Source organism: Lynx canadensis, chromosome C2 (assembly GCF_007474595.2).
Source record: "Lynx canadensis isolate LIC74 chromosome C2, mLynCan4.pri.v2, whole genome shotgun sequence".
NCBI classification, from domain to species: domain Eukaryota; kingdom Metazoa; phylum Chordata; class Mammalia; order Carnivora; family Felidae; genus Lynx; species Lynx canadensis.
In genome coordinates, this window is record NC_044311.2 from 140,476,759 (window position 1) to 140,488,799 (window position 12,041).

Genomic DNA, 12,041 nt, shown 5'->3' on the forward strand with positions numbered 1-12,041 from the left:
AAAAATAAATAAAAAATTTGAAGAAAAAAAAAAATTAAAAAAAAAAAATGATTTCCCCTCTTCTCAACTGTATTGCCTTTTCACTGGGTTTTTATGCAATTTCATACATTTCATGTTGCTGGACTTGGGGTCAATCACACACGTCTGATTCCATGCAATCATGTCTGGATGTGCAGTTCATGTGGGAGGCATATTAAAACATGGCCAACTGATCCTATTTTACTCCATGCTTTATGCTTGATTTGGAAATCTGGCATCTTATCACAACACACTTGTGTCTTAAGCCATTTTCCCGAGGAGAGGGAATGATATGTCAAGAGTCTTTAAAGGCACTGGGTGTAATCTCACCAGGGAGGAGGAAATAAATGGGTCACTTTATGAGGAGCACCCGAAACTTTCCAGGTGGCTAGGGACCTATTCATAAAGCCGCCTCCTGGAGCATTAAATTGCCTCCCACTGGTTTCTAACCATGTAACCAGGAAACTTAATTGCCTATCAAGAAAACACAAGTCTCTCCTGTTTTCACAAACAGGCTAAGGCCATTATTTTCATCTTGGATTTCAAGAAATCTTAAGCATCTAAGTGTAAAATGAATACAATTTCTGTGCAGGTTTTAAAAAACACCCTTAGAGTTAAACCTTTCTCTGCTTGAGATGGTCTCAGTTAAGTTCTTTTCGATACTTTGGCCCTCAGAATTTCAGCATTTCACAAGTACCTTCACTGTTGCAAGAAAAATCTGGGGGATAAAAGAGACAGTCAGGGAAGCGTCCACGGGGAACCTTTGGATCACAGCTGTGTTTGTCTTTAAAGCTAGGAGTTGAACTAAATTTTTAAAGTTCACTGCAAAATTCATCCACATTCCTTTCTTCAGAAGAGCACATACACGATTTCTGTAGTTTAAAATGAGTTTACGAAGGCAAATGACAATTCTACGCCAAGTTGAACACTGAAGGAAGTCTTGAGGAAGCGGCCGGGGAAATGGCACCAGATTCTTGGGCCTGCCTCCATTCAGTATTTCTCAAGGTTGGAGAACAGGGAGGCATTAGATATAATCCCCTCCCCGCCTATCCAGGTAACTGCTTCGGCTCTTGGCCTTGTGCTGTTAACAGAAGACGGTGGCCCCCAGGAGAACAGAAAGTCATCTTCTACCCCTTCCCTCCTCCACAGGGAAGTGGACTTCCTAACAGGGACTTGGCAACAATGCCTCCGTTTCTGGTGTTTTTACAGTATATTCTAGCCTTTCTCTTTTCAGGGAGGAAGGTATCTCCCTACTTCACAATCTCAGCCCAACCTCTGATTAATCCTTTTGTTTTCCGAATGTGGCTAAGAAAGCTAGAACAAGGCTAATTGTAAAAGAGAACAATTAACCCCATTTTGCAAATGAAGGAGGAAGAATCCTTTCAATTAAGTCGTCTGTTCCAAGTTACAGGTTTTATGGATGGCGAACCTGGGAATTAAAGACAGGTGTTGACATCTACTATAAAATTTAGAAAATAAGAGTGGTTTTAATCTAGTTGTCAGAAATCATTTTTTCTGGGTACAGTGACATCATAAGGAAATCTATTATTTGGTCTCTTTCCCTAGTCTTTGACACAGAGCTCCTAAAACTCTAGTAATTTCCTGAGTGACAGGGGTGACAGGAACATCTTTTTTCAGAATATTCAGTCTGAGCCTCTGGTTCCTGCCACAGGAGCTTCTAGGACCCCTGAAGCGATAAAGTGTTGTCTTTGGTACACTCTCCCAGTGACTCTTGGAGGATGGTTCAAACCCAGTGATTAGAGGTTTGGAATTTTTAGTTCCACCCTCCTGAGAGGGGAGAGGGACTGGAGATTGAGTTCAGTCACCAAAGGCCGGGGATTTAATCCGTTGTGCCTACCTAATGGAACCTCCCCATAAAAAAAATGCTCACAGTGGGGTTCAGACAGGTTCACGGTTGGGGAACACAGTGGGGTGCCAGGAGAGCACAGACAGAGCGGACATCCCAGTGCCCCATCCCTTCCCCTACGCCTTGCCCCATGTGTCACTGCCATCTGGCTATTCCTGGGTTATATCCCTTAGAATATGTTGCTAACAGTAAGTAAAGCACTGATCTGAATTCCGTGCGTTGTTCTACTAAATTATCAAACCCAAGAAGGGGGTCGTGGGAACCTCTGATGCATGGCTGGTTGGTCAGAAGGAAAAAATGTGAGTGAAAATCTGAGACTTGGGATGGGTGGCTGAAATGGGGGGGCAGTCTGGTAGGACGGAGCCTCAATCTGTAGGGCTTATGCTAATGATGGGGAGTGTCATAATCATCAAATGTGAGGGGGAAAAAAATCCTCACATTTGGTGTCAGAATATGGAGAGTAGAGTCACACAGACCACAGCTATAAATCAGCAAAGACAGCATACAGAACTGAAATTCAGCACCTGATCCAAACCCAGGATCAATGCTTTTGGATCAACTGTAGCATCCACTCGATGTGGAGCTTAGATCAACCAAGCTGAGAGCCAAGAAGGGCCAGAAATTCTCTGGAGTTGCAGGTACTCAATTCTTATTTAGGCAAGCAGTGAAACACGCTGAAGCTCTTCATGACGAGTTGGATTATTAATACAACCCCAAAGGCAAAGCCTACGGAGTTAATGGAAGAAACCATAAACGAAGCACGTTTGAAAGGATACCACAGAACTTTGTGCAAAGATTTGCCAAGTGGTCTGATCACCCCACAAATGCCAACTGTGACATAATCTTGACTTTTTAGAAGAGAGGTAAAATAGTATGTTTCCATTTTGCATCTCCATACTTGCATTTTGGCATTTTTGCTTCCCACATCCTCCAACTGGCTGCACCACGCTCAAAGACACGTACCTTCATATCTCTTTTAATTTCCCCCTCTCCTCATACTCCAGCTAACCACAGCGCCTTGACCTACTGGAAACATTAATGCGAGGAAACCCAAAACAATGCTTATAAAAACCCAAATGCAATTAAACTGATCAGTGGATGAACATCATGTGCGTGCATGTTTCTAAGGGGAAGACCCGGGCTACTATCTGCCCCCACAGGGTAGACGTCTGTGAGGCCAGAAAGGTAAGTAACCCCTACGTCGTTAAATAATGCGCTATTATGCATTTGTCTGAAAAACATTTACGTTTTCGTGATGGGTTTTGATTTTCAAGGATGAAATGAAAACAGATGTCATCATATAAATGTGTACATGCAACCTATCCCGGAAAGAAACAGGACATCCCAGTGCTGTAGGGTTTGACAGTATCCGATGAAGAGCCCTTCCGACTTTGAAGGCAGTCCCGAAGCAGGGCTCTGCGGTGGAGGGAATCCGGGTGATGAATGTGGATTCAGGGGCACAGGACAGCTTTCAAGCTAACGCCTTTACTACATATTTCGTAATTTTCTGTTTAACTTAATTCAATTAAAAACAGAAAGCACTAGTGTCTCTGGTTCCATATCGCCTGCTGGTCTTTAGATCCGTCTATCAAGATTGGTACAGATTCAAAGCAAGGTAAGGCGGTCACATTAAGAGGTTTTACGGAAATAGTGTGCAAATCAGTCAGCAGAGTCTGTAGGATTTTGTCCAATGAATGCTAATTCTCCTGTTTTCCTTTCCATCTGTTTGTTACTGGGTCTGTCCTTAAAAGCTCTTAAGTTAGGGGCGCCTGGGTGGCTCAGTCGGTTAAGCATCTGACTCTTGGTTTCGGCTCAGGACATGATCTCATGCTTTCGTGAGTCTGAGCCCCACCTCGGGCTCTGTGCTGGCAGTGTGGAGCCTGCTTGGGATTCTCTCTCTCTCCCTCTCTCTCTGCCCCTCCTCCACTTGTACTATCTCTGTCTCTCTCAGGATAAATAAATAAAATTTAAAAAAAAAATTTTTTAAAAAAGCTCTCAAGTTAATGAGTCTCCTTGTGCCCACCAATTTTACAAATTGCAACTAAAAATAAATCAATGATGAATGGATGAATAGTAAATATGTAAGGTTTAAGATAATTACTTATATATCTCAAAGGTGATTTTCAACCTAGCAGTCTTTTAACTTTTAAGTACATTCATATCAGCTTTACAAAGTCTGTATTATACTGAAAGCTTGAGGATAGAATGCCTCAAACATCTTGGGACTCTTCTGTCTCAGGTCCTTCACATATGAAGAACTAGGCAAATGGTTTTTAACTTATTTCCTGTCCCTTATATTGAGGTGCAGATGTACCAGATTTACCTTGGCATGTGGATGCATGCTGTCTGCATATATTCTATAAATGCTCATATCTCTTTTTGGACCCGAAGCGATTAGCAGAAAATGAAGAGTTGTAGGGAGAAGGGCAGTTTTGCAAGGTTACAGGAAAACTTTTTAAAATGGCCAAGTTAAACGCCTCTGTTTCGCACTCATGAATTTCTGTCCTTGATTTTCTCCAATTATTTTGCTGCTTCTTATTGGATATTTATTTCCCTGCTGTTAGAATTCACTAAACAGCACTGAGCAAAATCTCCACCTAGGGACAAAACCATGTTCCTTGATGATAAATCTCACAAGCCGTTACATTAATGCCCTACCAAGGAATTCTATGAGGCAGTTTTCCGGAATCTCAGGAAATTTAACATTTGGCTGAACTAATCAGAAATGAGAAAGGAAAGAGTGTTGGTGCTAAAGGAACTTCTTACCCCTCAGCTGAATGTTGGAAGTCTGAATGTGAATGTGAGGCATCCGATATAAGCATGAAATTAATTTTAGCGCACAGAAGATGACTGCAATTGTGAGACACTGGAAAACACCACCACCACCACCACAAACACACAACACCAGGGGCACACAGACAAGACAGATCTACACGAAAACATTTCCTCATTCTCACTTCCATGTAGAAAATGCTTCAAAGTCCTCTGTGGTCAAGATGATAATTAGAACGCTGTCTAATGGAAGATCTGGAATAAGTATCTGTAAAGACACCGAGAATCTCTGAATTATAAAGAAAGCTTTTGTTATTTGGCTCCCATGTTTAACACATTTCAATTATTACTAATTAGGAATTCCTAAGTTTTTTCAGACCTCAGCCTACCATGTTTATTTTAAACAGAAATTCTGATCTAGCCTTTAGTTTAACTGTACGGGGGCCTGCTAAAGGCTAACTGGTCTGCATATTGAAGAGAATGATGGACAGTAAGGCAACAGCTTCGTCTTCTCTCCGTCTGTGAAGTGGAATCCTGACAGTTACAAAAAGGAAGGCTCAGATCACATTCAGCTCATCATTCATGAGGCAGTAAGGTGACTGAATATGAGCTCTGATAAAGTAAGAAGTGAGAAGCATAGGTAGAGAGATCTGGTGGTCAAATGATAATTCAGTTTTAAGTTGTACTTAAGTTTGGTAGTGATCGAAGAGTGGCGGAAGGCTGACCATGTGTGATGCAACTCTGGAGAGGAATTTAACAATTCTAGGGGAAAGAGAAAGGGTGCAACTCCTTGATTTTCCAAGGAAACTTTAAGAAAAGAGTTAAAATGAAAGGGGCTGGTCCTTAGAAGAGTCACTCGCCCTCTACAGATTAATAGTTTATCCTGAGTGCAAAGACCAAACTATTCCTGAGGAAATACAACTGTTTTATCTCCTGTGATGTTGGAAGTATTTGGACATGGCAAAATTCTAAGTATAATTCCAATGCACTTTTAGATTAGCCATTTACGGTATTGGCCAGCAGGCACATAATTAATTAAAAAGGAAATTTTAGAACATAAAGCACACACAGCCATGGGGACTCACAAATGAAATTCATAGTACGGCAAGGAATTCTAGCTGCATGAAAACATCATCAAAACATCATCAGATAACACTTCCAAGCTTGGGCTCAAAATTATAGATAAAAATACACATTAAATATGAGCCTCAAAGATGAAAACAATCCATGTTGTTTCAGATTCCCATGTGCCAAGGCCAGGACGGGCACAGTACGGTCAGGGTTAAGGGGATAATTATTTTGAAGGTGCTATCAGCTATAGAATCCACAGAAAAAACACTGACTAATTCATTTCCTATATTCAACTAACATTTACTGAATACTTCATCTTTTCCAGGCACTGTGTTAAGCATGAGGGAGATCTCAGAAAAATGTATTTATGGCTCCAATACAAGATGCCACCTTCCTTGGACAGTAACCGGCATGCTCCTGATTTGTCTTTTAACAGGAATACAGAAAAGTCCTTAAAAGGGGACTTAGAATTTTCTTGCATTTTTTCTGAAGTGCAGAGCCAGGTCTAGTTATATATTAAAATAAACACGTGAAATAAAATTTAAGTTAAGATGCTCATTAACTTAAACATGGCAGGTGATGGGGGTGCCTGGGTGGCTCAGTCTGTTCAGTGTCTGACTTTGGCTTAGGTCATGATCTCACAGTTAGTAGGTTTGAGCCCTGCATTGGGATCTGTGCTGACAGCTCAGAGCCCGGTGCTTGCTTTGTATTATGTGTCTCCCTCTCTCTCTGCCCCTCCCCGACTCATGCTGTCTCTCAAAATAAATAAATGTTAAACAATTTTTTATTTTTATTTTTAATTTAAAATTTAATTTTTAATTAAAATTTAATTTTTAATTAAAATTTTCTTTAGTGTTTATTTATTACTGACAGAGAAGAGAGAGAGAGAGAGAGAGAGAGAGAGAGAGAGAGAAGGTGGGGAGGGACAGAGACAGAGAGGGAGACACAGAATCCGAAGCAAGCTCCAGGCTCTGAGCTGTCAGCACAGAGCCTGATGTGGGGCTCAAACTCAACGAGCCATGAGATCATGACCTGAGCTGAAGTCAGACACCAACCAACTGAGCCACCCAGGCGCCCCTAAAAAAGAATTTTTTTTTTTAAATGGCAGGTGATAGCAAGATTGCAGCCCCATGACTATCCAGCCCCAGTTTTTATTACATGGGAGAGTTTTATGCATTTCTAGGGAAGAATTCAATAGACTTCTTGGATCAATCAACAACAATCTGATTTTTTTGACAGTAAAATAGCCCCTAATCCAGTCTTTAATTTTTATTTCAAATTAACATGATGTTTAATTCTGCATGAAGAGATCAACAGGCCCAGAATGAATACGATTGTGACCAGTCTGAAAGTATCCCCTTTGGTAATACAGGAAGCTTTGGCAAATACTCTTCTCATCACCATGTTTCCTGTGATGGCAGATGGGACAGAACTGAAAATTCTGAAATGTGCTTTGGTGCAGGACTCCATTCAGTCCCCATCTTATTTTTAGCTCCATCAATGACCACACTGCAAAGACCCTACTTCAGAGACCGGACTTTCAGCTGGAACATTCCAGTAAACTGTCAGTGATTGAGATTCTGGTCTCAACACCCACACCCAGCCCTGCTCTGGCGAACGATCCTAACGGCCCTGACTCCAAAATCAAGTACTCTAGAAAAAGAGAGTAACCAAGGAACTTCTTCTCCAAACGCATGTAAACAGGATTTTACCGAACAGTGCTAGGACAGAGACTGTTTTTCTGAATAGAACATGAAAATGCTAATGTGATATTCTTTTTCAAAAGCTTTTTGTTCAGAGAGGAAGTGTGGTCTAGTAAGAAGGCACTCCAGTGGTCGGCTGTGACAGCTCCACCCTGTCCATGAACCAGTGTGGTGGTGTCACCCCGGACCAGACACTCAATCTCAGTGATGTCACTGGTAGAACAAGGTCAATTCAATCTCACTATCTATACAAGAGTACTGGAAGCTCTTCTATGGTTCCTCAGAGCTTTCTGGGCTGTAACTTTAGCATCAAAGGAAAAATCAAAATGAGGAGAATCAGTGTAAGTGGGAGACTTTTTGGTTTAGTCACATCATACATGCCAACTGCTGCTTTCGGCCAAGATGGAGTAATGAGAACCAGATTTACCCGACCACCTATAACAACCAAAATATGGACAAAATATACAGAACTATGCTTCTAAAAGACATCTGACATCAGGTGAAGGACAGTGAACACTGAGAAAGGGGACATGAAGGAGGTGAGCTCTAGAACTGCAGGAGTGCTGGGGAGGACTGAGTTGCTCAGAGAACCCAGAGAACCCACAGGGACATTACCCTATGCAAAAAGTAGCTGACTCATGATCAAAGCATGCAAGTGAAAGAATCCAGCTGAGACCATGGGGGAAAAAAAACACCCAAAAAGATTAGCGGCAACAGCGCCTGGTGTTCACACCGGGTCAGGGATAGCACCTATTCCCACCATCCAGATGGGAAAGCTCAGTGTTCACAGTAGATTACTCAGAAGAATCTTACCTCTGTATTGCTGAATGAGCCATAAGCTGATAACTTGCCCTGAACCCACCTAACAAGTCTTAAAAGCAAAACCCAAAAGGATCAAACCGTTTCTGAGTACTTTAACATTACAGAACAAAGCTCAAGAACAGAGGTATACAGGGGCACCTGGGTGGCTTAGTCGGTTTAGTATCTGACTTCAGCTCAGGTCACGATCTCGTGGTTTGTGAGTTTGAGCACCATGTCGGGCTCGAGCACCAAGCCCGGGGCCTGCTTCAGATCCTGTGTCTCCCCCTCTCTCTACCACTCCCCGGCTTGCACTCTGTCTCTGTCTCTTTCTCCAAAAATGAATAAACATTAAAAAATATATATATATAAAAAATAGAGGTGTACAAAAGTACCCAGCACTCAACAAAGTCAAGTTCACGATGTCTGACAGCCAATAAAAAACTACTAGGTATGAAATGATGAAGGAAAATACTACATATAATGAAAACAATCAACAAAATCAATCAAAATTGACCCAAAGCTGATATTAGAGGTAGCAACCAAAGATATTAAAAGTAACTATAAATGCATTCCAAAAGTTTAAAAACTTAGGTGAAGAAATGAGAGATATGAAAATAACAAACAAAAGCCAGACTAAACTTCTAGATGTGAAAGCTACAATGTGGGAGACAAAAAACAGCCATATGGGATAAATAGCTGACTGAAATACACATGGCACATCATAATCAAATTGCTCAAAACTGGTGATAAAGAGAAAATCCTCAGAGTGGCCAGATTGAAAAAAAAAAAGATATATTATTTACAGAGATAAAGAAAAGGGTATTAGCATTCTTGTTGGAAACCATGCAAATAAGACAATGGAACATCATCATTAAAGTAGCTGCAGAAAACTTCTACTTATAATTCTATACCCAGCAAAAATGTCTTTCAAAAACAAAAGTGAAATAGAGATCTTTCCAGGTATACCCAAGCAAAAGAATTCTTCACCAATCTACATGCATTAAAAGAAACTTTCAAGGAAGTCCTCTGAGTAGAACGAAGATAATTCCAGATGGATCTATGCAAGGATTAAGGAGCACCAGAAATGGTAACTATCTAGATAACTATTTTTCTTATTATGTAACTCTTTAAAAGATAATTCATTGTTTAAAAGAAAACTAACAATAATGTAGTATGGAAAAAGTATGGCAACAACAGACCAAAGATTGGGAAAGGGGAAATGGAAGAATCTGATGAGGTTCCTGTAATGTACATGAAGTGGCATAGTATCACTTGTGCTGGTATAATATTGGGAAGTGTTAGAAACATTTTCTAAAACTCTGAGGCAAACACTAAAATAACAAAAGAAAGAGTTACAGTTCTAAAAACCCTACAATGGGCATATAAGAAAACCATAAAAAAATATCTTATTAGTCCAAAAGTTGGCAGAAAAAAGAATAGAAAGGGAACAAAGAATAGATGAAACAAATAGGAGATGCAGCAAGACGACAGATTTAGGCATAACTGTATCAATAACTTCATTACATGGTGTTCACAATTTTAAAAGGCAAGATTCAACTGTATGCTGCCTATAAGAAATGCACTTCAACTGTAAAGACAGGTTCCACGAGGATGGAAAAATGATATGCTATGATAACATTGATCAGAAGAAAGCTGAAATACCTTTAATATCAGACACAGTAACTTCACAGCAAAACATAGTACCAGGGATAAAGAGGTCATGTCATAATGATAATGGGGGGGGGGGTGCGAAGGAGGACGTAAGAGCTCTGGATGTTTCTGCGCCTAAAAACAAAGCCTCAAAAATATAAAAAGCAGAAGCTGATAGCATCACATGAGAAAATAGCAGAGATTTTAATGTCGCTCACTCAGTAACGGATAAACTAACGGACATAGTACACACACACTCCCGCTCAGAATGTTCCTTATGTCCAAAGTAAACTCTCCCATGAAGCCTCACTGAGGAGATCTGCTTACATTGCTCAGGAAGCCTTTCTGGGCATTTATTGCTGAAAACCTCAAACAAGGCCTCTTCTCTGTGGACACCATGACTGATGAGGGTTTCCCACCAGAGAATATGACTGCTTCCCTCAGCAGGAAACTTGAGTTCTAGTTCCTCAAAATCCTGACAGAAATCCTAACAGCCCGACCACGCCCCAACTCTTCTTAACCCTCAGTTATTTGTCATTAGATGGTTACATAGAAAGTCCTGTCAACTTTTGCGGTTTCCTGACTTCGGCTGTCACTGACACGTTTCCTGACGTGTCACCGTCCCAGGCACATTAACTGGGGTCAGGTCTTGCGCGTCGAGTCCCCGGGAAGCCTGCCTGACGGCTCTGTGGAAAGGCGTGAGTGTCTATTGCGCTGAGATGACCCTGTGCGGGCGGCTCCCCTGTGACCCCATAACCTTCAAGACAAGGGAACCGAGGCCAAACCTGTACATAATGGTGCTCGTAACAGTTCCCAGATTTCCTTCCGGTGGCCTTCAGCAACCCCCGTGCCCCCACGCCTCCTGTTTGTGTTGGGCCCCGAAGCGAGTTGTGAAGGGAGGCCTCGCCAGACCTACCCGAGGGGGCACAGCCTGCAGGGCAGTGATGTAATTCTCCAGAGCCAGGCGACGGCGGTCATTGAGCATGGCTTCCACTCGGGCCATGTGCGTCTCCACCAGCTGCTGCCTCTCGTTGGCTGCTTCCTGCTCCAGGGACTCCACTTTCTCCTGGAAATGCTGCCGTTGCAAACACGTGCACACATCAACACGGGACCGGACGTGCAGCATGGGGCTTCCCAAGGGGGTATCCTACTCCATTTGACTCCAAGATTTACAGTCCTCCCAACATTGTGACTAATTCGGCATGCTCTATGGGTTGCCTCCCTTTCCTGCACCCCATCCTCAATCCTGATTTCTCACTGTAAATCATTCTTCTCTATGGCCCCCGAAGACTGACTGGACGAGCCGTAGCACAGGCTAAATTTCTGTTACTTTTAAAACTCGAAATTACGTTGCAAACCAAGAAAAACCAACCAAAACAACTCCGCTCTTCCTCAACGTATTTTAATAGGAAAGTGACCACGAGGATCTTACAATTTGCTTAAGGCAGCTGTGAGAGGAGTTCCTGTCGCAAAAGTCTAATCATGGCGTGTGATTTGTGCCAGGGGAAGAGGTAAAGGAAGAATCTGGCAACCAAAAGCAGAATGCAAGGAACAATAGGGGTTTTATGGCAATGAATTAAAACTTGAGCTAATTAAGAACAAATACAAGGAAGAGCTGAAGAAACTGAATTCCTGGACAATGATGAACAATAGTCCAAATTAGTGGGAATGTGAACAATCACCCTGGGGGTTCTAGAGGTGCTAGCCCATGCTGCCCGGTGGAGAACCCGCCTGGGTTTTACCTGGATGACTGCCTTCTTGTCCGCTTTAGGCAAGTTCTTTGCTTGCCTCTCTGCCTCTTCCCATTCTCGCATGACCTACAAGATGAGAAAACATTTCAATTTAAAACCCTCAGTTCTTTTCTCAAAGATCTATTCTTTCTGTATTCGACACTGTAAACATTAAGAAAATTATCGCATTCCAGTCCTATCTCCAAACTGTTTGACCTCCCACTAAGAAGTGTATCATTTCTCATAGCAGTATATTACACAGCAATGTTCACGTTCATCGAAGGAATATGGCCCTTTGAAACAAAGGTAGTCTTTTTTTCTTTTCCTGAGAAGTGGCTGCAAGTCATTTTGTTTGACGTGCACAAATGTCAACGATCCATAAAGGGCATATAGATATGTATTTTTTTTTTTCTTGCAGGCTCTGCACTG

At 41.8% G+C, this 12,041-nt stretch overlaps 1 protein-coding gene across 7 annotated transcripts in view; it reads right to left on the bottom strand.

Annotated features, from left to right (window-relative positions):
* The window catches only part of LOC115523013 (amyloid beta precursor protein), a 275,518-nt gene that overhangs the window by 70,017 nt on the left and 193,460 nt on the right, over positions 1-12,041 (bottom strand). For all 7 annotated transcript variants that reach the window (XM_030328587.1, XM_030328585.1, XM_030328583.1 and 4 more), the window contains 2 exons: positions 11,625-11,699; positions 10,799-10,957 (listed from right to left, as the gene is read on the bottom strand). In XM_030328587.1, the coding sequence (XP_030184447.1) occupies positions 10,799-10,957; positions 11,625-11,699 (234 nt within the window). The remainder of the gene's footprint in view (positions 1-10,798; positions 10,958-11,624; positions 11,700-12,041) is intronic.